The sequence below is a fragment of the Heloderma suspectum genome, chromosome 7 (genome assembly GCF_057233095.1).
Source record: "Heloderma suspectum isolate Gila_16-S chromosome 7, 16-S_ref, whole genome shotgun sequence".
Lineage (NCBI taxonomy): Eukaryota > Metazoa > Chordata > Lepidosauria > Squamata > Helodermatidae > Heloderma > Heloderma suspectum.
The window spans coordinates 103825454-103850856 of NC_139464.1; the positions used below are offsets into that span (position 1 = coordinate 103825454).

The 25403-nt window shown below is 43.7% G+C and overlaps 1 protein-coding gene across 2 annotated transcripts in view; it reads left to right on the plus strand.

Moving 5' to 3' along the window:
* Nucleotides 1-2713: 2713 nt before the first annotated feature.
* COG5 (component of oligomeric golgi complex 5) overlaps nucleotides 2714-25403 on the plus strand; it is a 238313-nt gene continuing 215623 nt past the window's right edge. Inside the window, exons 1-4 of one of the 2 annotated variants that reach the window (XM_084811049.1) lie at nucleotides 2714-2806; nucleotides 3421-3560; nucleotides 6363-6420; nucleotides 25273-25327. In XM_084811049.1, coding sequence (XP_084667175.1) covers nucleotides 2722-2806; nucleotides 3421-3560; nucleotides 6363-6420; nucleotides 25273-25327 — 338 coding nt within the window. In that variant the 5' untranslated portion in view covers nucleotides 2714-2721. Of the gene's footprint in view, nucleotides 2807-3420; nucleotides 3561-6362; nucleotides 6421-7642; nucleotides 7748-25272; nucleotides 25328-25403 lie in introns of those variants that run through there. The other variant, XM_084811051.1, reaches the window with a different exon arrangement.

Genomic DNA, 25403 nt, shown 5'->3' on the forward strand with positions numbered 1-25403 from the left:
ATTAAAGGCGATCCTTCAGTTTGAAATGATGTTGGTTTGTTCCATTACTTATGAGCCACCAATAATGGGTGTACGTGTATGCCACTGGCTGTACTTCCTGAATGGTTAATGCCCCACTTTTGCCAAGCCCCTTGAATTACAGCTGAAAGTCCTGACTTCACTCCCATCTGGGTGTGTTTCCTTTCAGCTTCAATGTGGTGGTGTACAGAGGCCAACTGCCAAAACAGCTATCCTTGTTCCAATATTTCTGGCCCTGACTGTATACTCAGAAGTAAGTTCCATTGAGTTCAGTGGGCTTACTCACAGGTAAGTTGGTACAGGGTTGCAGCCATGGTACAGTGGAATCTAGATCAAATATCTAATAAAAATTGCCAGTGTTCACAATAAACAACGTGGCTGTGAGCTTTCATCAATAAATTAATGGACTAAAAATAATCCTTGTTCCAATATTTCTGGCCCTGACTGTATATTGCTACATACACAGCCATTTGCCATTCCTCTCTATTCTTACAGTGCAATCTTGTTCACATCTATTTAAAAGTAAGTCCTGGGTAAGTGCAGCCTTAGTCACTCATTCCTCCATACCACTGTTTTAAGAATTCCCATTTATTAAGCACTATTGCAGCAAATATGCAGAGTTGCAAAAAATATGCTGTATGTCCATCAGAATACTGCATCCTGATTAGGAAAATTAGGTTGAAATTCTATGAAAGCATTCACCTCGGAGTAAAGTCCCACTGAGATCTGAGGATCTTACTTCTGAGGCCCCATCTACATGGCACCGCTTTCACCCTTCACTCCGTCGCAACTGCGCAGCATTGCAGTTTCAAATTAGCTTCTGCTGCGATATACTCGCGATTCACTGTGGGCTTCCCCAACAGACTCCACTGTGCCCTTTTTTTGCCATTATATTTTAATGCACAGCTGTGCAGGCCCGAGCATGGGGGTGCAACACTTCAGTGGCTGTTTTATATTTTAGGGGTTCTGTTGTGTCTGTCCGTCCCTCATTAGGCAAAATGTGGGTGATCTGTGCAGCTTCATTTACTCGTCAACTGTTTGGCAGTTCCCCAGCCTGAAACTCTCGCGATGGTTCGTACTCACCCAAGGTGTGAGAGGCACATGCCTACCCATTGCTCCAAAATGGTGGACGGAGCGAAGTTGGTCCTCCTGCAAGACTACCCCGGCCCTTGGGCACTGAGTCCAAAGCAACCATTACGAAGATACGAAGCTGCAAAAATGTGTGAAAGTGTGATTAAATAACTGAAAATGCCTCTCTGTGCTTCCGTAACTGCGTATGGATGAGGGCGTAAAGGGGCATTGCAGAGTGACGCAAGCACTACACATGCCTACAACACGACCACTGCAAATGTGAAGTCGGTTTGGGGAAGGGACAGACAGTTCGCAACCGCAGGAAACCCACAGCAAACCAAAAACATTGCAGGAAAACTCCTCTTTGGAAATCTGCATTTTCCAGGAGAAAACCACGGATGGCTGAGAAGTGGCGATGTCCCGAAGGACCTTGGCTTGCAGCCGGAGTAAACACGTTCGCTGTTAGTTGGTGGTTTTCCCCCGACAAGTTTGCTTCGTGGAGAACTCAGACGCTTGGTCAAACTGGATGCAAAACCCGCAACAGAGCAGGTTCCCAGCATGCAACCAGACTTGGAACGGGGCCTTGTCCAAAGGTAAAAAGGTAAAGGTGTCCCCAACCAGTCGTGTCCGACTCTAGGGTGCGGTGCTCATCCCCGTTTCTAAGCCGAAGAGCCAGCGCTGTCCGAAGACGCTTCCGTGGTCATGTGGCCGGCATGACTGAACACCGAGGTGCGCGGAACGCTGTTACCTTTCCCGCCGAGGCGGTACCCATTTATCTACTTGCAATGTCTTGCTTTCGAACTGCTAGGTTGGCAGGAGCTGGGACTGGAGACGGGAGCGCACTCCGTCACGCGGCACTCGGGTCTCGAACTGCTGACCGGTCCGCAGTTCAGCGCCTTAACCACTAAGCCACCGCGGTCTATCTCTATTCCCAAACAGGCCCAGCCACCGGATCAGCTTTTTCTAATTCGGTGCCCGCCAGGCGTTGGGGGAATGGTGGCTGTGGGATTCTGCGAGTTGTAGTCCCACAACCTGGAGGGCACCGGTTAGGGGAGGCCGCCCTAAAAGTACGGAATTCTAGGCCCCTGTATCATATTTTGAGAAATCCAGTAGCTCGAAGAACTTAAGCCCCGCCATTCCGAGCTCGAGCGCTGGGAAAAGCAGACCCTAACAACCGCGGAACAAAGGGCGCCAGTTGGCTTTTAACGACCGTAGTTTCCCATTGGCTGTTTTGCCTCCCCTCCCACCCCTGGACGCGTTCCTGCGATTCTATTTGACTGCGACAATCCCGTGATTGGCTCAACTGGAGTGTCACGTACATAGAGAGAGGAAAAGGGTAGAGCTTTTCGGACGAACACACGGACGAGATGTTGGGAAATAATTGACAGCCGCCAGTGGCCCTACTTCTCTAGGGCGCAGAGTGGTCTTGCGTTCTCCCTTCGGCATCTCCATGGAGAAAATCCTGTACCCTTCATATGCGGACTGGGGCGGCGCACGACACTCGGAGAGAGACCCCCCCCAGCCCTCTTCTATCTCTACGGTTACCCCTGGAGACCGGCCCGAAAGAACAGCGAAGAACGCCGTCGCCGGGTTAGTGCGTCACCGCGGAGCGCTTCTCCCCCCTGTGCCAGCATGGAAGGAAGAGAAGACGCCGTTGGCGCTGGCGCGCCGGCTGCAGCCCCTCCGGAACCGGCAATCGGAGAGTTGCTAGGAGACGGTGCGGGGGGGCTTGGGGAGCGGAGGGGCGGGGCGGGGTGGGGCTGGCAGGGGCTGGGAGCGTCAGCGCCACCCTGGCCAGGTTTGCTCGGGAGTGAGCCTGACTGTGTTCAATGGGATCAACTCCCTGCCAAGTGTGTTTTAGGGGCGCAGCCGGTGCGGCGCGTGGTTCCCTCGGAGGGCCAGGGCAGGAGCTGCTCTTCCAGCGTCTCCTCCTTCCTCCATTCGAATACTCGCCCCTGAGGAGAGCAGCGCTTCCTCTGGCCCTCTCCGGACGCGGGCAGAGGGTCTGAGTGAAACAGAGGTTTCCTTGAGGGTTCATGTGGCTGATCATCTCTTTGATGGGGTCAGCCAGGGAGACTCTGCGACTCCCCCCTGGTGCTCGTAAGGGTCATTTGTATTTCCACTGTCGGGGTGTGTGTGTTAGGGCCCTAAGGGCTGACCTCTTCTTCCTGACGACTTCAAGGAGTCAGTAGAGACGAACCGCTGATCAAAGTGCCAGGCAGGCTTAGGGAATTGCTTGATCTTCAGGCATGAAGACCAGAAATGAGCCATGAATGTCTGGAAGAGGGAAGGGAAAAAAAGCCAAATCTTTACGTTTTATGTCTCTTTCAGAATGTTACGCAGACTTTCTACGGGAAGACTTTGATGTAAAGGCATACACCTCTCAGTCTATTCATCAAGCTGTTATAGCTGAACAGTTAGCAAAGCTCGCTCAAGGGATCAGTCAGCTGGATAAAGAGCTCCATGTGCAAGTAAGTGCCATGCATATTGCCCGGGCCTACGTAAAGGTAGTTGAGATGCAATCTGAAATAGCATCTTGTTTGCTTTTAAACCTGCCCACCAAGGAACTTCATAAATCCTATCTGGACATACTTTCTTCCAGCATATTCATTTATGGAGAATTGATCCTTAGATTTTGTCTCCCTCAGAAAGCCCCAAATAAATTTGCATAGACAAACTTATATTAATATGTTCATTCCAAAGTATCAACTTATAAGTTCTCCAAAACCTGGAATGTAAATGTATAGGGATGCATGTAACATACCTATATATGTTTGAAGTATTAAGTGTTGATGGTGAAGCAACACCGTATTAAGTGAAAAGTTATGTCATGAATTGCATTACCTGTCACATAGTATAGATGATGATATGTGCTTCACTTAGTATTATTTTCATAGGAATATTTTTCCCCTTTTACTTTATATATAACTTGTTGGAATGTAGTAACAGAATAACCAAGCCCTGATACAAGAGTTGTACAACAGAATTTGTGATATTAGACTGTGCTTTGGGATACTGGAATATCTGAATTAATAGCGCATATAGTGTTTGAACTAAGGAAGAGAGACAATTTGGTGTTAGCTGGCACTACCGTACAGAGGAAAGATGGCAGAGCTTCTAAAATATTTGCCAGGCAAATTCTGACAGGCAAAAATTATTAGAGTCTGTTGAAGAAATTACATATTCAAAAGGGGAATTGAACTTCACTGTAGTATTCTCATAGGGATGTACAGATTTCGTGAAATCTGTTCCATCTGTGTTTTGTGGATTGTCAGGCGTCTTTTGTTCTGTCGTCTGCTCATTGATGGAGCTAGATTTTATGTATGACAATTTTGTCCCTGTTTGCAAATGTGCACTAGCACTAATATGCATTTGTGTAAATCCCCTCAAAAGTTTAAAAAACCCCAAACAAACGGGTTTGCATGTCAATGGAATCCATGTGACTCAGAAAAAGCTGGTCCCCTGCAGAATCTGCAGGTCAGATTCATAGAAATCCAAACACATTTGAATCCATTGACATCCCTGTATTCACACTGAATACAGTTTTTGGTTGCCAGTTCACTCAGTGACTAGACATTTATAGCAGGCCATCGTCATTCTGTGCTTGGTTCAAAATGCCAGATCTCAGCCAGCAGTATGACAGTTTTCAGAGGATCCCTGATCCTTTACCCAGTTCAGGTGCATATCTGATAATCTGACAGTGATTATGCTCACACTAGCCGGAGTTAGGTGCTTCTGATTAAGCATGAAAGCCCTCAAGAAGCAGGGTAGTGCAATATCTATCTCCTGCCAGCTGGATCATTTTTCCTTAGAAAAGGAAAAGGATTGGTGGGTTAGCAGTAACCCAGTGTCCCTTTTCAGGTGTAACATTAACCAAAGTTTGATATTATGTGCATGAGTAGCAGGAACCCTGAGCTTGGGTACTCTCCCCCCCCCCCGCTGCACACACATCTTCCTCCAGTCTTTCTTGTTACATCTGAGCTGGGGCTGGGGGACTCTGATTAATTTAAACAAGCCATGATCAAACTATGGTTATGATCCTTGCTCATTAGTACACCACAGTTTAAACCAGGGGTAGGCAGTGTGGTGCTCATGGGCACCAATGCGCCCCTGGACACCTTTCTTGGAGCCCACCAAGGTGCCCTACAACTTTCACTTAAAAAAAAAATTAACCCATTTTCTTACAGGCTGCTGGGATTGCTGTGAAATAGGTTTCCATTGGTACTGAAAACTCTGGGTTCAAAGGAGTTGTTTTGTGGGCTGGGGCGCAGGCCCCGCCTCTGCCTTATACTCAGTCTTTTGGGCAGGTTACTTGTCCTTTGCCACACCTTCCAAGGCAGCCATTTTGTGCTGGTGCACAGGACAGTTTCTCAAATTGCCAAATGTGCCCATGGCCTAAAAAGATTGCTTATCTTTGCTTTAAACTAAGCAGAATTTTCTCTCCCCCTACCCCTCTAATCCTGGTTAGCTTCATTAAACCTGGAAGCAGTTATTTTTCCGCTCTCCTCCTTATGGTTGCACCAGAATAGGAGGAGGAGTACATGAGTCTGAGTCCTGCACCTAAAATGCTAAACCCGCTTTAGTGTTTCATCCAAGTTGGGTTAATGTCTGCCCAGAGTGAGTGAGAGATATTATTAGAACCAGTGAATAGCTGCCCTAAAATGTTATGTCCTGTTACTAGCATTTATTTATTTATTTATTATATTTCTATACCGCCCAATAGCCAAAGCTCTCTCTCTTCACAGCAATTAAAACCACAAAATACAGCATGATAAAACATAATATAAAACTTTTGAACGTTTGAAACTACAGCATAAAACCAAAGTAAAAACCAGCACCAGTGTAAAGATTGAAAAATACAAAAACAGATTTAAAAACAACAGAAACAAAGACTAAAATGCCTGGGGAAAATAAGGTCTTCACCTGGCACGGAAAAGACCACAATGTAGGGGCCAGGTGAGCTTCTTTGGGGAGATTATTCCACAACCTGGTTCATGCCACTAAGAAGGCCTTCTCTTTAGTAGCCACCCGCTTCGCCTCATTTAGTGGGGGCACCTGGCAAAGGGCCTCGGAAGACTATCTTAGGGTCCAGGCAGTACTGTAAGTGCAAATGTAGGCCAGGATGGAGAGAAGCGTGCAACAAGTTCTGCAAACCCAAGGGCAATTTGAATGTGTGCTGCTCAAATGGCAGATTTCATGCCACATGGCAGGCCAGGTTTTTGTTTTTTTTTCTAAATTAGCCTTCGGATGATGATTAAAGTCTTACTTTATAGGTAGTTGCGAGGCATGAAGACTTGCTGGCACAAGCAACTGGCATAGAATCTTTGGAAGGTAAGCATGTTTTATACATAACATTTTCAAATAACTCCTTATCAGCAAATATGTTTAGGAATGGGCTTTCCAAAAGGGGTGCATGAGGATCGGGGTCTTAGGTCAGGATCCAAAGCAGCCTTCTTCAGCCTGGTACCCTCTAACATCTGTTTTGGACTTGAACTCCCATCAGCCCCTGCCAGCATGGCCAGTGGTCAGGAATTCTAGGAATTGTAGTCCAAAACATCTGGAGGGCACCAGATTGAGGAAGGCTGGTCCAAAGAGTTACTTTAGGTGTGCCCCTGGGCTTGTGGGCATGCCTAGTGGGATAGATAGATAGATAATAAACATTTTAAAAATAGAAAAACATTTAAAAGAAAAGCAATGCATATCAGAACCAAATTGGTCCTCATACATTGGGTCTTAAGTAATAGTCAGTACTACTTGCTTCATGTTTTCAGGTGGTTTGATTTTGTTCTGTTGAATAACAAAGGTCTGCCAATTTTCCAAAAATGGTCAGATTTCACATGTACCCAAAGTCTCTTGTAATATGGGAGCTTGTTAGTTACCATGGTATGACAAAGTTTCCTTTGCTACTCTTCTAATGAAGGGAATTTATATTGTTTCCAATACGTTGTGATTAGAATCTGAGCATTACTTAATGTATTTCTAGTTATCTTTTGCTGCATTTTTGCTAATTGCATTCTTTATATATATCTTTCATTTATATTATGTATTTTACACATCCATCAAATATTCTTAAAACTTGCTTGCATTGATTCTATCTTCAACAATTAGAATTAACACAACTGTACATTCTTCTGATATTGAACTGAGTGTAATAACACAAGTCAAACATTTTATTAAAAGTTTTTTTGAGTTTGTAGAATAACTAAGTTCCAAAAGGGATATAGAAATTCACTGCTCATCTGAAATACTCAACTGAAAATCTGATCCCATTTATCCCCAATGCTGTAGTCTATACTCTGCAATTCTTTCAAGACAATATGTGTGTGTGTGTGTGTGTGTGTACACACACACACACACACACATACATATATGATTGCAAGCCTTTGTGAGATGGTGAAAAGATTAGTGATCTTTCACATTTAGTGAGCCTAATAGGATATTTGACTCCTTTTCTTTGAACAGCAGACCTACACTGTATTACAACTGTTTTTTTAAAAAAAGTCTTGTAAATTACAAAAGCAATTTGCCATGCAGCTTGGAGAGGTGCTGTTTGATAAACACAAGCCCAAAACCTTCTTGAGTGTGCAGAATTAGCTGAGCACTGAATTCTGGCAGGGAACATCAATGATGGGAAGAACTTGGTTGACCAATAGTTCAGGTAAATCAATATCGCCTCATTCTAATAAGCTATAACTATATTTACACACCACAAAATTGGAAAACCTTGAATTGATGTACTCAATGCATACTCATCCATGTTTCTGTAGCCTGAGGGATGCTTGTCATCTTGTGCTGTTGTTGTTGTTCAGTCGTTAAGTCGTGTCTGATTCTTCGTGACCCCATGGACCACAGCATGCCAGGCCTTCCTGTCCTCTGTTTTCTCCCGGAGTGTGCTCAAGTTCATATTCATTTCATCAGTGATGCTATCTAGCCATCTCATCCTCTGCCATCCCCTTCTCCTTTTGCCTTCAGTCTGTCCCAGCATCAGGGTCTTTTCCAATGACCTTTCTCTTCGCATTAGGTGGCCAAAGTATTTGGGCTTCAGCTTCAGTATCTGTCCTTCCAATGAGCAGTCAGGGTTGATTTCCTTTAGGATGGACTGATTTGACCTCCTTGCAGTCCAGGGGACTCGTAAGAGTCTTCTCCAGCACCACAGTTCGAAAGCATCAATTCTTCGGCGCTCAGCCTTCCTTATAGTCCAGCTCTCACAGCCATACATTGCTACTGGGAAAACCATAGCTTTGATTAGACGGACCTTTGTCGGCAAGGTGATGTCTCTGCTTCTTACTATGCTGTCTAGGCTTGCCATAGCTTTCCTCCCAAGGAGCAAGCATCTTTTAATTTCATGGCTACAGTCACCGTCTGCGGTGATCTTGGAGCCCAAGAAAATAAAATCTGGCACTGCTTCCAATTCTTCCCCTTCCACATGCCAGGAAGTGATGGGGCCAGATGCCATGATCTTAGTTTTTTTAATGTTGAGTTTCAAACCAGCTTTTGCACTCTCTTCTTTCACCCTCAACAAAAGGCTCTTTAGATCCTCTTCGCTTTCTGCCATTAGGGTGGTATCATCTGCGTATCTGAGGTTGCTGATAATTCTCCCAGCAATCTTAATTCCGACCTGTGATTCATCCAACCCGGCGTTTCTCATGATGTACTCTGCATAGAAGTTAAATAAGCAGGGCAACAATATGCAGCCTTGTTGTACTCCTTTCCCAATTTTGAACCAAATGGTTGCTCCATGTCTGGTTCTTACTGTTTCTTCTTGACCCTCGTACAGGTTTCTCAGGAGACAAGTAAGGTGGTCTGGTACTCCCATCTCTTTAAGAATTTGCCACAGTTTGTTGTGATCCACACAATCAAAGGCTTTAGCGTAGTCAATGAAGCAGAAATAGACGTTTTTCTGGAATTCTCTTGCTTTCTCCATGATGCAGCGAATGTTGGCGATTTGATCTCTAGTTCCTCTGCCTCTTCGAAACCCAGCTTGTACTTCTGGTAGTTCTCGGTTCGCATACTGCTGAAGCCTAGCTTGTAGGATTTTGAGCATCACCTTGCTGGCATGTGAAATGAGCACAATTGTACGGTAGTTTGAACACTCTTTGGCGTTGCCCTTCTTTGGAATTGGAATGTAAACTGACCTTTTCCAGTCTTGTGACCACTGTTGAGTGTTCCAAATTTGTTGGCATATTGAGTGCAGCACTTTAACAGCATCATCTTTTAGGATTGTAAATAGCTCAGCTGGAATACTGTCATCTCCGCTAGCTTTGTTGTTAGTAATGCTTCCTAAGGCCCACTTGACTTCACTCTCGAGGATGTCCGGCTCAAGTTCAGTGACTGCACTCTCATGGCTATCAGGGACATTCAGATCTTTCCTGTATAGTTCTTCTGTGTATTCTTGCCACCTCTTCTTAATCTCATCTGTTTCTGTTAGGTCCCTGGCTTCTTTGTCCTTTATCATGCCTGTCTTTGCACAAAACATTCCCTTGAGATCTCCAATTTTCTTGAAAAGATCTCTAGTCTTTCCCATTCTATTGTTTTCCTCGCTTTCTTTGCACTATTCATTTAAGAAGGCCTTGTCTCTCCTTGCTATTCCCTGGAACTCTGCATTCAGTTGGATATATCTTCCCCTTTCTCCCTTGCTTTTCACTTCCCTTCTTTCCTCAGCTACTTGTAAAGCCTCCTCAGACAGCCACTTGGCTTTCTTGCATTTCTTTTTCTTTGGGATGGATTGAGCTGCTGTCTCCTGAACAATGTTACGGACCTCCATCCATAGTTCCTCAGGCACTCTGTCTATCAGGTCTAATCCCTTAAATCTGTTCCTCACCTCCACTGTTATAATGGGCTCTTGAAAGGTGTATGAAACTGTTGGTGTTTTTAATTGCATAATTTCAATAATCAAGCTAATTTTGTTACCGATTATTGATATATCAGTTTCCTTTATTTTCTGATTGTAATGTACTTTCTTAAATTGCCAGCAGACGGAGCTGTTCATAGACTATTTTCTACAGATCCTTTTTTGGCTAAATAGGAGTGTAGTTTACATTGAAAACAACTGACAGGAATGTAAGGCGCTCAAGGAATTGCATAAACTGCAGATTTGAGAACTGAGAAGTTTTTAATAGAAAAATTCGGAGAGCAAATGGTATACAAATACAGTCATACATGTGTGTTTTTGGCCCTGTAGTATTTTTTTTTTTACTGCAAGCCACTTTGTGTTTATAGGAAAGTAAGATATGAATATTAAGTTAGCCTGAACTAAACTGTTTGATATTTTTAGCATTTGGAAAAATATTATACTACCTTTTCTCTCAGTTACCCGTATTTGTATTTCATGTGATTCACTGAATGAGTTGCATGCATGTAAATAGCACTATTTACTCATGTGAATGTGTGTATGTTTGTTATTCTATTCAGTCATCAAAAAATTGCCAGTTTAAAAGATCAGAAGCTATCAGACGTTGGTTCAAACTCCACAAGGCCACGAAATTGGAAGCTAAGGCTGATGCTTTATCTGACGTGCCCTGTGATCAGTCATGATTTTGTGCAATGTCACAAATTATGCTTGCTTACAACTTAACATCCATGCACCCACACTTTTCCTGGGTCTTTCAGTCCCAAATCCAGATTGGGAGGATGGAGTGCCTGGGACCAGCAAAGATGCTCCACATTGCCCTGGTCCTGTATTGCCTTATGAAGCATCTGAGCCTTACTGTAAACGGGGAAAGGGGGGCATTCCTGGGGGCGGTGTGGGGAGGAGACTGGGATGGCGGCCATACAACATTTCCTATAGCTGTCCCAGGCTCCTTCCCTCCCCTTCCAAGTGCTGCTGCTAGATGGGCAGAATCGCCCATCTGGCAGAAATGGAGGGCAGCTGGAGCCCGGAGCCTCTCTCTTCCCACCCTGCATTGGATACTCAGCAGGCTCCAAGTTCAGAGGATGCCGACTATCTGGATAGGATTGCTCCCTTAATGACGTAACTGACATGAAAAAGAAACTGTAATGTATTTATGTTGCAGTTGCTAAAAGAGATTCACTGTTGCTCAGCTAGTAAAGAGGCTTACTGATGCAGATGCCATGAAGTACACTAATGTGTCTCAGATACTGCCCCTTTTCAGTATTTGGCTCTTTATTCAAGCTGTTCCATGGGTGAATAGTTCAGAGACAATGGCAAACACACTTTGGTTATCTATGATGACTTATGCAAGCAGGCTGTAGCCTACCCCTAGATGTCTTTGCTGCTGCGCTATCTATCCTCTTCTGGAAAGAGCAGTCAAAATGAATGATTCCTATGGAGGTGGCTCTCTCACTGCCCTTCCTGGCATTGAGTCTCAAGCTGGAGATTTCAGACTACATTCCAGCTAATGCCATTTCTTTCACTGATGGGCAGATCTTCTTGGAAACTGAACTGTTCTATACATGTATGTACCCAACTCTCAGTGTTGTTCGGATCTTTGTCTTGTATTGGTTCTGCTGCCAAGATGGCCATGACGCAGGTGTTTGGAACCTGGAATTGGGTCAGTACCATGAAGTAGATCAGGTCTGTTCATGACTGTCAATGTCCAGATTTAGAGTACGAGGTGTATAGAATATATATGCGCTCTCTCTCTCTCTCTATATATATATATATGCGCACACACACAACAATTAGTATACACAACCATACATATATACAGTCACGTGAAAAAGAAAGTACACCCTCTTTGAGTTCTATGGTTTTATGTATCAGGACATAATAAAAATCATCTGGTCCATAGCAGGTCTTAAAATTAGGTAAATACAACCTCAGACAAACAACAACACATGACATATTACACCATGTCATTATTTATTTTAGAGAAATAAAGCCAAAATCGAAAAGCCATGTGTGAAAAACTAAGTACACCTTATGATTCAATAGCTTGTAGAACCACCTTTAGCAGCAATAACTTGAAGTAATCTTTTTCTGTATGACTTTATCAGTCTCCCACATTGTTGTGGAGGAATTTTGGCCCACTCTTCTTTACAACATTGCTTTAGTTCATCGAGGTTTGTGGGCATTTGTTTATGCACAGCTCTCTTAAGGTCCCACCACAGCATTTCAATCGGGTTGAGGTCTGGACTTAGACTGGGCCACTGCAACACCTTGATTCTTTTCTTTTTCAGCCATTCTCTTGTAGATTTGCTGGTGTGCTTGGGATCATTGTCCTGTTGCTTGACCCAGTTTCGGCCAAGCTTTAGCTGTCGGACAGATGGCCTCACATTTGACTCTAGAATACCTTGGTTTACAGAGGAGGTCATGGTTGACTCAATGACTGCAAGGTGCCCAGGTCCTGTGGCTGCAAAACAAGCCCAAATCATCACCCTTCCACCGCCGTGCTTGACGGTTGGTATGAGATGTTTGTGCTGATATGCTGTGTTTGGTTTTCGTCAAACGTGGTGCTGTGCATTATGGCCAAACATCTCCACTTTGGTCTCGTCTGTCCAAAGGACATTGTTCCAGAAGTCTTGTGATTTGTTCAGCTGCAACTTTGCAAACCTAAGCCATGCTGCCATGTTCTTTTTAGAGAGAAGAGGCTTTCTCCTGGCAACCCTTCCAAACAAACCATACTTGTTCAGTCTTTTTCTAATTGTACTGTCATGAACTTTACCATTTAACATGCTAACTGAGGCCTGTAGAGTCTGAGATGTAACTCCTGGACGTTTTGCAATTTCTCTGAGCATTGCACGGTCTGCCCTTGGGGTGAATTTGCTGGGACATCCACTCCTGGGAAGATTGGCAACTGTCTTGAATGTTTTCCACTTGTGAATAATCTTCCTCACTGTAGAATGATGGACTTCAAATTGTTTGGAAACGGCCTTATAACCCTTCCCAGATTGATGGGCAGCAACAATTGCTTCTCTAAGATCATTGCTGATGTCTTTACTCTTTGGCATTGTGTTAACACACACCTGAATGCTCGAGACCAGCAAACTCCTGAGACTTCTGCTTTTATAGAGGTGGTCACACTTGCTGATGATCAATTAATCAAGGGCATTTGATTAGCAGCACCTGGCTGCTACTTGGCCTCTTCATACCTATGGAAGCAGTAAGGGTGTACTAGTTTTTCACACATGGCTTCTCCATTTTGGCTTTATTTCTGTAAAATAAATAATGACACGGTGTAATATGTCATATGTTGTTGTTGTTCGTCTGAGGTTGTATTTACCTAATTTTAAGACCTGCTAAGGACCAGATGATTTTTATTATGTTCTGATACGTAAAACCATAGAACTCAAAGAGGATGTACTTTCTTTTTCACGTGACTGTATATATATATAGAGAGAGAGAGAGAGAGACAGAGACAGAGAGAGACTGAGACAGACAGACAGACAGACAGAGTAATATACTATTAACACTAGACGAATCAAGAAGTTGAGAGCTCAGTTAACAAAACTGCAGCAGAAAAAAAGCACATAGCCTTCTCAGCAACTATAGGAATGATGTCAGCTAAACAACAAGATACATAAACAAATTGTCTTGGCCAGGCAGCTTAGATAATAGAGGCATAATTGGTTATCTCCTAATATCCTGAAAGAGTTTACAGTATAGTAAGACATGCACTACAATTTCTAAATCCCCGGAACTACAAGGACAATAAGATCGCAAAGGAAACTCTTGTTGCATCTCCTCTAACATGGCAGACGACAGAGCATGTAAATGCAACCTGAGGCTTATAAACATGTATAGTTCATAAATAATTTGCCTCTTTACTCCCAGTTGGGAATTGAATGCCAAAAACAGAAGAACAAAATGTAGCTGCCAAGGATATTAAATTTTGTCATTCACTATTGCCTTTTTGCCTTTTCCTTACCCAGAGGGGAAAAAAAGGTTCAGATTTCCATTATTTTACAGTGTACAGCCTTCACCCTTTCAAACACTGTTGAAGTAGCAGCTTTTGCTGAGATCTGGACACTGCTACTCAACAGTTACTCGTTCATGGTGTGTGTTTGACTGAGCTGCTTAAACAAGGAAAATCTGCTCCCATGGCTATTAAAGAACAAGCTGCTGTTATGCTGAGATAAGAGGCAACCTGGACAAGCTTAGAAAGATCGCCTCATTCCAGAGTGCTTTCCTTGTTCATCCTGAGTCAACCCCAAGCTATCCTCTCCACAATTAGGACTGACAGGAAGATTTCTGAGCAAACAGAAGCTAGGGTGAAGGAAATAGTCACAAATGTCCTGGCGACATTTGAAGAATAAACTCCTAACAATTCTATATCTGTGATTATTTTTGTCACTGACCGCTGATAGTACTCTGGTTCCATTTTCCCAGAGACTTAAAACGTATGCATGAGTTGAATGTACAGATCCCACTGAGGATCGAAGATTCCATGTAAAGAAATGTGGTGGATTTAGCCCTCGCTGTTGACAACCTGCATAGGTGTGCACATAAAGACACAGTGAATGAAATCTTGCCACCCCCCACAAAAATAGTTTGAAAGCAGAAAAGTTATCTCCGTTCTGAACCCTGAAGTGTCTTGATCACTTAGTGATCCTTTGGCTTTAACTAATTACTTTTAAAAGATCTGGTTAGGGTCTGCTCTCTTCTCTAAAGGGCCTGGATTGTGACCATGGACTGTGAGGAATGATTAGGGCATCAAATGAGTGATCCCCCGCCCCAAATATATGGCCTTTCCCCATATTCATAAAGAATCTTGATGTGGTATCCAAGTAATGGTATAGTCTAGAAACTCTAAACTTGATTGGTTGATTTACTGAAAACTTGTCCATTTGGCTATTCTTAGATATTTAATCTATATTGCATTATATTAAAGATATTAATTGTATAATTTTTGTACATTGTCCGAGTGAAATGCTGTAACTGCCTTATATCATGAAAGTGCAGGAACTGTATGAATATCATGACATCAGAATTTTTGGACTCTTGATGGGATAATTATAGAAGAAATAACAATATTGTGGGAAGGTTGTAAAAATAACTTAGCCCTAAAATTAATGTAGATGGTTAAAAAAATAAGGGGGTTAAATTGAGCCCTGAGGAACCACACAGCCCAATGACCAAGGGGCTGAGCAATAATCTCCCAGCACCACCTTCTGCACCCAAGACGGACAGGTCATGGCAGAGAGTTCTGACAAAATGTGGTCCACTGGAGAAGGAAATGGCAACCCACTCCAGTATTCTTGCCAAGAAAACCCCATGGAACGTATCACAAGGCTAAAAGATATGACGCCGGAAGATGAGCCCCTCAGGTCGGAAGGTGTCCAATATGCTACTGGGGAAGAGCAGAGGGTATTTCCAAGTAGCGCCAGAAAGAGTGAAGCGGCTGGGCCAAACCCGAAAGGACACTCAGCTGTGGATGTGTCTGGCGGTGAAAAGAAAATCCGATGCTGTAAAGAACAATATTGTTTAGGAACCTGGAATGTCAGATCAATGAATCAAGGTAAGCTGGAGGTGGTCAAACATGAGATGGCAAGATTGAACATCGACATCTTGGGAATCAGCGAACTCAAATGGACAGGCATGGGCGAATTTAATTCAGGTGACCATCATATCTACTATTGTGGGCAAGAATCCCTTAGAAGAAATGGAGTAGCACTCATAGTCAACAAAAGGGTGGGAAAAGCAGTACTGGGGTACAATCTTAAAAATGATAGAATGATCTCAGTACGAATCCAAGGCAAACCATTCAACATCACAGTAATTCAAGTCTATGCCCCAACCACTGAGGCTGAAGAAGCTGAGGTTGATCGGTTCTATGAAGACCTACAACACCTTCTAGAACTAACACCAAAAAAAGATGTCCTCTTCATCATAGGGGATTGGAATGCTAAAGTAGGAAGTCAAGAAATCACTGGGATAACAGGCAAGCATGGCCTTGGTGTACAAAATGAAGCAGGACAAAAGCTAATAGAGTTTTGCCAAGAGAACATGCTGATCATAGCAAACACTCTTTTCCAACAGCACAAGAGGCGACTCTACACATGGACGTCACCAGATGGTCAATATCGAAATCAGATTGATTATGTCCTTTGCAGCCAAAGATGGAGAAGCTCCATACAGTCAGTAAAAACAAGACCTGGAGCTGACTGTGGCTCAGATCATGAGCTGCTTCTTGCAAAATTTCGGCTGAAATTGAAGAACGTCGGGAAAACCACTAAACCGTTCAGGTATGACCTAAATCATATCCCTGATGAATATACAGTGGAGGTGAGGAATAGATTTCAGGGATTAGACCTGATAGACAGAGTGCCTGAGGAACTATGGACGGAGGTCCGTAACATTGTTCAGGAGGCAGCAACGAAATCCGTCCCAAAGAAAAAGAAATGCAAGAAAGCCAAGTGGCTGTCTGATGAGGCTTTACAAGTAGCTCACGAAAGAAGGGAAGCGAAAAGCAAGGGAGAAAGGGGAAGATATACCCAACTGAATGCAGAGTTCCAGAGAATAGCAAGGTGAGACAAGAAGGCCTTCTTAAATGAACAATGCAAAGAAATCGAGGAAAACAACAGAATGGGAAAGACTAGAGATCTCTTCAAGAAAATTGGAGATCTCAAGGGAACGTTTTGTGCAAAGACGGGCATGATCAAGGACAAAGAAGGCAGGGACCTAACAGAAGCAGATGAGATTAAGAAGAGGTGGCAAGAATACACAGAAGAACTATACAGGAAAGATCTGAATGTCCCTGATAGCCATGATAGTGCGGTCACTGAACTTGAGCCGGACATCCTAGAGAGTGAAATCAAGTGGGCCTTAGGAAGCATTAGTAACAACAAAGCTAGCGGAGATGACAGTATTCCAGCCGAGCTATTTAAAATCCTAAAAGATGATGCTGTTAAAGTGCTGCATTCAATATGCCAACAAATCTGGAACACTCAACAGTGGCCACAAGACTGGAAAAGGTCAGTTTACATTCCAATTCCAAAGAAGGGCAACGCCAAAGAGTGTTCAAACTACCGCACAATTGCGCTCATTTCACATGCCAGCAAGGTGATGCTCAAAATCCTACAAGCTAGGCTTCAGCAGTATGCGAACCGAGAACTACCGGAAGTACAAGCTGGGTTTCGAAGAGGCAGAGGAACTAGAGATCAAATCGCCAACATTCGCTGCATCATGGAGAAAGCAAGAGAATTCCAGAAAAACGTCTATTTCTGCTTCATTGACTACGCTAAAGCCTTTGATTGTGTGGATCACAACAAACTGTGGCAAATTCTTAAAGTGATGGGAGTACCAGACCACCTTACCTGTCTCCTGAGAAACCTGTACGAGGGTCAAGAAGCAACAGTAAGAACCAGACATGGAACAACCGAGTGGTTCAAAATTGGGAAAGGAGTACGACAAGGCTGCATATTGTCCCCCTGCTTATTTAACTTATATGCAGAGTACATCATGAGAAATGCCGGGTTGGATGAATCAGAGGTCGGAATTAAGATTGCCGGGAGAATTATCAACAACCTCCGATATGCAGACGATACCACCCTAATGGCAGAAAGCGAAGAGGATCTCAAGAGCCTCTTGTTGAGGGTGAAAGAGGAGAGTGCAAAAGCTGGTTTGAAACTCAACATTAAAAAAACGAAGATCATGGCATCTGGCCCCATCACTTCCTGGCATATAGAAGGGGAAGAAATGGAAGCAGTGACAGATTTTACTTTCTTGGGCTCCAAGATCACCGCAGACGGTGACTGTAGCCATGAAATTAAAAGACGCTTGCTCCTTGGGAGGAAAGCTATGGCAAACCTAGACAGCATAGTAAGAAGCAGAGACATCACCTTGCCGACAAAGGTCCGTCTAATCAAAGCTATGGTTTTCCCAGTAGTAATGTATGGCTGTGAGAGCTGGACTATAAGGAAGGCTGAGCGCCGAAGAATCGATGCTTTCGAACTGTGGTGCTGGAGAAGACTCTTACGAGTCCCCTGGACTGCAAGGAGGTCAAATCAGTCCATCCTAAAGGAAATCAACCCTGAGTGCTCATTGGAAGGACAGATAATGAAGCTGAAGCTCCAATATTTTGGCCACCTAATGCGAAGAGAAAACTCCCTGGAAAAGACCCTGATGCTGGGAAAGATGGAAGGCAAAAGGAGAAGGGGACGGCAGAGGATGAGATGGCTAGATAGCATCACGGATGCAATGAATATGAACTTGAGCACGCTCCGGGAGAGAGCGCAGGACAGGAAGGCCTGGCGTGCTATGGTCCATGGGGTCACGAAGAGTCGGACACGACTGAACGACTGAACAACAACAACAACAACAACCACCTTCTGGGAATGGTCAGCCAAATAGGACCGGAACCACTGCAACACAGTACCCCTAAGTCCCATACTAACCAAATGCCCAGAAGGATACCATGGTTGATGTTACTGAATGCTGCTGAGAGGTTCAGGAGAACTAACAGGGACACACTCCCCATGTCTAGTTCCACCAGGGCTCTTTCAGTTCCAGTTATTAGGGTCAGAGCTCTTGAAATTTGAACAGCCCATAAATATTATGAACAGGTAGCAACTCTAATTCCGTTATGTCCCCCATCTTATTAAATGCATTTTTTCCCTGAATCCTAGCTCCTTGATGTATAGATGACTAAACCTTGACAAATGTGTGGGTTGACAAGTTCTTGTTACGTCACCCTGGTTTGTGGAGCCTACTTAGATACATATATAGAATTGAACTCCTACAGGCGTTTGATTTTGTACATGAGTTTTAACTGATAATGTAAAAACCTGAGTTGTGGTGTGTATTTTTGTAATAAAAGATTAACGCTGTATTAAATATGTGGCTATTATATTACATGAGGAGAAAATACCAATGCCACTTTTGATAACATAACCCCATAGTTACATTAGTGTCCCTCTGCTTTGCTCACATATTTTTTCAGGTTAATTAGGACGTTAAAATCTGTTTGTCCTTGGGAAACTTTTTATTTTAGCCATGAAAGCTTGCGGTTAATTGTTATGAAGATAATATTGCAGCTTAAACTCTTTGTCGGCCAGTTTTGTATAGTGTGCCTAAAGCCATTTGGGGCGCAGTCCTATGGGGATAGTCAGCTGCCTCCGAACTTGGAGGTGGCTGATTATCCAATGCAAGGTGGGTGGAGTGCGAAGGGGATCCTCTCCTCCGTGCTCCGGATGCCCTGCATTTGTGGCTGGACGGCTGATTTTAGCTGCCCAGCCAGGGCACGTCAGAGCAAGGGGAAGGAGGCTGAACAGCACACAAGAAGCATCATAACGGTTTGTCCGCGGTCCCCTCCCCACACCCAGGAATGCCCCCTTTTTGGCCATGCTGCTCTTATGAGCATGGAGCTAAGGACGTACGGAGGTCGGGTTTCTGGGTCCTGAAAAACCCTATGGCCATCTAGACACTGTCTAGCCACCATAGGATTTGACCCTTATTGATTTATCAAAGTCAGTGGGATTTACAAGAGTAGTAGATCACACTATATAGTTTAAGTCCCTAGGCCTCTGGACACATGTGCATGTAAATCCCACTGAAGTCAGTGGCCCAAGTATGAAGTACGGGGTCTTTGGCAAACACCTCTTAGACTTAATGGCACTTTTCCTCACCTGCAGTATATATTATAGCTGAGCTTCTATTGTGGTGTGAATAATCCCCAAATGTTCTGGAGAGATTTGTCCCTTTCAGTTGCCTTTTTACCAATCTTATTTTATAGAAGTTTCCTCTTTTATAGTCAAATGTGACTGTGTTGAACTACCTTGGCAATTTTCCATTATATATAAATTACATTTGATAGCACTGCGCTCACTGTTTCCAGCTGATTCAGCAATACTTACATCGTGCACTAGGTCCTGGGTGCTACTTAGGATTAAGTCAGGGTCTCCTCCACTCTGGTTGGTTTTGTGGGCTTTTGTCCTAAGGCACAATCATTTAAGGTATGTATACATTTTATCTCTTTGTTGTGACCAGAAAGTGTATTTACCTAGTTGATGTGAAGGTAACTGTCAGGGTGGAAACTGAGCCGATAGAACCACAGAGCAGTTCTGATTCTGAGGAGGATCAGCAATCGATGGGAGAGGAGCCAGCTCATCCTTCACAGGCACAGCAGCTGGCAGAGTTTCCTCCTGCCGGCATTCCTGAGATAGATAGTGATCCTAGCAGTGAGGAAGTACGGGAACGGGGCTTGCTAGACTCTCAACACAGATGCAGAGAGCAACGAGTGATGGAGAGCACGGAAAGGAGGCGTAGTGCCCGTTTGGCGCGCAAGCAACGGCCGCCTCCCGTGGACCCAAGGGAAGGAGGGAGGATCTCTCCCTAGCCCATAAGTTCAGGGTCTTCAAGTGACTCTCCTTCAAACCGGGATCAACTGCCTACTCGGCGCATAGGCCACTCTGCTGTTCCTTGCTTAGTCGCTGGTGATTAGCAGCTGCAAGAGTCATTAAGTTGTAAAAGGATTAAAGCCTTGAAAAGAATCCTTTCATCTGTGTCTTGAGTTGGCTATTGGAGTCTACTGAAAGAGGCCGCTAGGGCACCTCCTGACAGTAACTGAAGGTAACTGAAGTCACCTGTTACTACAATCATTCTCTTTTGGATGCCTCCCTGATTTTATTCTCCATCTCAAGATCATCCTGAACACTTTGGACAGGGTGGTGATAGCATGTCCTCAGTACAAAATTACTTTTGAGTACTGGTGTTGTCACAGATGGTGATTCTGTGGAGGTTTTCTATTTTCTTTGATGTACAGAATGACAGTTCCCCCAATATGCCCTTCCCTGTCCTTCCTATCCAGAGATGACTGCATTCTACCAGTTACGTTCATTCCACCAGATTTCCATTATGCCCCCTATATCTATGTTCTACTTTAAAGTTAAGCACTCCACCTCCCCGTTAAGCTCAAAGGCTTCTGTTGTTAGCACAGAAACACATATACATGGTGTCCCTCTCTGGTTCACACGTAACAACAACCTAGAGTATGAGTTGAATCATGTTGTTGAATCATGGGTTGTTATGTGCAAACCTTGCCCTGTAGTTTAACTATGGATTGTTAACCATGAACAACCCAGGAAGAGAACCCCTGGGTTGTTCATAGTTAACAACCCATAGTTGAACCATAGTGCAGGGTTCACATGTAATGACAACCCACGATTCAACAACACCTCACGATTAAACTTGTACTTTGGGTTGTCCTTAAGTGTGAACCAGATCTAAATATCTCTGGAGTTTGCCTTTTCTTCTATGATCCTTTGGCCTCTTTGACTGGCTGTCATGTTCTACTGTATGCTTGTGGTCTGTTTCTACCCCATCCCTGTTTGGATTATTAGAAACCCACATCCTCAAGGGATGATTCTTCTTGAGCTGGATACTCCCCAGTTCCTGTTGACTTGGGGGTCAGCTTAAAAGCTGCTGTGCCACCTTTTTAATGTTAAGCACCAGCAGTGTAGTTCCATTCTAGTTCAAGTGGAGCATATCCCTTTTGTATAGTCACAGTTTGTCCCAAAACTTTCTTCAATGCTTAACAAATCTAAGCCCCTCTTCCTTAAACCACATCTCATTCACATATTGACCCTCAGCTTCACCTGTCTAGTTGGCTGTCCAGTCTTCACACCATTTCAGAAAAAGCTGCCTTGGTGTTCTGATATTCAACCTCCTACCTAGCAACTTAAATTTGGCTTGCAGTACTGCATGAGTACATTTCCACGCATAATTGGTGCCAACATGCACCACACCATTGTCTCTACCCCAGTGCTATCTGCCAGGCTATCTAGATAGCATGTGTCATCTGCAACCTTCACATGAAGCAGACAAGTCACCATGTGATCCGCATGCCTTTTACAAATGCAGCTGTCTATTTCTCTAATGATCAAATCATCCAGTATTAGCAGCACCCTGGTCCCTGGAGGTATCTCAGTGTGGAAAGGTGTTTGTCTGTTCATCCTCCAAGGAATGGGCCCCTTCTATGGGGCCAAGGGATGGGGTGGGGCCATCTGGGGAACTGGGGAGGGGGCAAATTAGGCCTGTGGCCTTGAGATTCAACAACCCTGATACAGAACATAAGAGCCCTGCTGGATCAGACCAAAGGCACATCCAGTCCAGCATTCTGTTCCCACAGCGACCAACTAGATGATTATGAGAAGCCCAGAAATGTGACATGAGCAAAATAGCATTCACCCAGCTATATATTCTTGTTTTACCCCCTTTCCAAACTTGAGTATCTGGGTATCTGGTTGAAGCTTGCTGCAGCTACTCAAGGCTTCTCTGCTAGACCAAAGTTGCAAGAATTGTACATTTCTACAGGATTTTCTCTCCTGGTTTTAGCTCCTGAATTGTAAGTCCCTAAGGGATTACCCTCCTGGGATTTAACTCCCTTTGCTGTGCCCTTGTTTGAGCTGCTGATTATTAAATGATGACTTAAATGAATTTGGGCACAGTCCTGTGGAGGTAGTCGTCAGCCTCTGAACTCAGAGGCTGCTGACTATCCAATGCAGGGTGGCTGGAACATGGAGGTGGCCCTTGGATCCATGGTCCAGCCACCCTGCATTTTTGTCTAGACAGGTGATTTTGCCTGTCTAGCCAGGGAGCTTCAGAGTGGGTGGAGGGGAGGCCGGAATGTGCATAGGAAGCTGCTTAATGTGGCTTCTGTGATCACCTCCCCACCTCCGGGACCACCCCCTTTTCCCCATCTCCGTGTTCTGTTTCCGAGCGTGGAGATGTAGCCAGCGTGGAGAGGACCGCACTGGCTACGAGTGGGCAGTGAACGCAGTTTCTGGGCTCCAACGTTAGAGCCCTGGTTCCAGCCTCGGAGCCCAGAAACCAAAAAATCCTATGTCCCCCAGACAGTGTCTAGGGGCCATATGATTGCTCCCTTAAATGAGCAGATATGTTTTCATTGCATTGGTGCTTAACTCACATGTTTGCTTAAGTTGGTATTATCTTGATGCTTTGTCATTGGGGCTCCTCCTCACACTCATAAATTTGTGAGTAAATATGCAAAGAACCAGATTGTTGGGTTGCAGTCTTAAGCATATTTATACTGAACTCTGTGCAGCTAGCTTCCAAGTAAACTTGTTTTGGAGTAGAGATGCTGAAGGCCTGGAAAAACACTGGAAAAATGTGGGAAAAAACTGTTTTTTCCCCATTTTTTTCTGAGGACCATTTTTGTTTTTTTCCAAAAAAAAATTGGAAAAATTTAACAGCTTTGGATTGTGGAATATTTTCTTTTAGAATTTAAGATAAAGTATTTATATATTGTTACCCACCCTTTACTCCCCTCAAAATGGTTTCTAAAAACTGTGTAATAAGAACACTTTTATCAAAAGATTAGAGATGTAAAATGTCTGGAAATGAAGCCATGGGGAAATACTTTTTTTAATCCTCTCTGTAAGATTCCCAGCATAGTTATTTCTTTCATTCCTTATTATAATTATTGATCTAGAGTATATTTTACTGATAGACATTTATGCTCAATTTCCCAACATGTGAGTAGAGTCACCATTGTGCATTCTTGACAGTTTGGGTTTTGTTCTATAGAGGCCTGTGTTTCTGATGCTGTAGCAGTCATTTAGGGTGCAATCCTATGGGGATAGGTGGCTGCCTCCGAACTCGGAGGCAACCACCTATCCAATGCAAGGCAGGAGAAGCAGGGAGGGGATCATTCCCTCCACATTTCTCCTGCCCTGTATTTGCTGCTAGACAGCCTATTTCAGCTGTTTAGCCATGGGAAGCGGCTGCTGGACAACACATAGGATGTGTCGTACCGGCATTTCCGCCTTTCCCACCCTGGAATGCCCCGTTTTGGCTGCCTCATGCTCCTTTTCCGAGCAGGGAACGCGGGGCCATTCTGCACTGCCTGTGAGGCAGCGCGGAAAGGGGAGGAAGGCCAGTTCTCCGGGAACTGACCTCGGCACGTGGGCTCTGAGGTCGGTTCTTGGAAAACTACATATCCTATGGCCATCTGGCCACTGACTAGCGGCCATAGGATTGCTCCCTCCATGTAGTTCTAATCTATTCACACAAGACTTTCAAATTTAGTGGGTTTACTGTTAAAAGTTTTAAAATATAATGATAATTTTATGAGCAAACTAAAGGCTACTTTATGTTCCTAAAGCAGCCTTCCCTAACTTGGTGTCCTCCAGATGTTTTGGACTACAGTATCTAGCATTCCTGACTATTAGCCATGCTGCCTGAGGCTGATGGGGGCTTAAGTCTAAATATGTGGAAGGCACCAGGTTGGGAAAGGCTGTCTTAAAGCAACAAAATGACTTTAAATCTGTAAAGAGCGCTAAACAATAAGTATTGCTTGTTTTTCAATTTTTCCCAGAATTTGTTTTTTTTCCTGAAAAACCCTGGAAAAAATGGTTTTTTTCCATGGCCTCAAAATTTCCAGAAATTTACCTCTCTATTTTGAAGTAGGTTGTTAAGAATGATAAAATCTAGTTGATTTCCTGACATTGTATTTGGCTGTGTCATCTGGGGAATACTGGGTTTTTTGGAGTAAGGAAAAAACTCTTGGTGGTGTTGATTGTTGAATACAGGTACAGTAAATCATAACATTAGGGAGATCAGTATTCCCTGTATGCCTTGAACTGGTTATCATATTTTCTGTTAGTACTTATTGTGTAATAGGCTTGATTGATTTTTCTAGGAAATAATGGATTCTAGGGCCCTTGTAAATGTAGCATAATACTATTAATAGTTACAGAACTGTCAACAGCACTAGGTACTTTGGAGTAAGTGACTTCAGATTGCAGTTTGCTAAAGCAATCACTAGGCTTTTAGGTACAGTTTTGGGTTGGAATGTGAGAGACATGGATTCAAATTCCCATTCAACCATGAAGCTCGTTAGGTCATGCTTGTCAAGTCACCGTTTATCCAACTGACCTCCCTAACAAAGTTGGTTGTACGATTAAGGCTTCAGTCCTATAACACTTATAGTTACTGGGAGTAAGTCTCATTGAACGCAATAGGACTTACTTCTGAGTAAACATGTATAGGATTGCTCTGTAAGGCTGCACTGCTAAACATACTTAGAAGAAAATAAGTCCCATTGAACTGAAAGGGATTTCCATGAGTAAAGAAGTTTAGGATGACGTTGTAAATGTGATAAGAACAATAAAGCTTGTTGCACACTGGAAAATGCTGTAGAAATAATTAAGGATTAAAATATTTTGAAGCTACTTCTACCATTTTATGTCCATGTTAAGTTCATTGTCTGTCAGGTCTCTGCTGTTGAAATACTGTTTTTCTCTGTTTAACAATCTCTCATGCAGGTGTTCTTGAAATGATGCAGACCAGAATTAGTGCCCTGCAAAGTACTGTTGACAGGTATGTCATCTGTTTAATGTCACCAGAAGTTCCCAAATTCTTGTGTGCTACCATGAATTCTAAAACATATTTCATT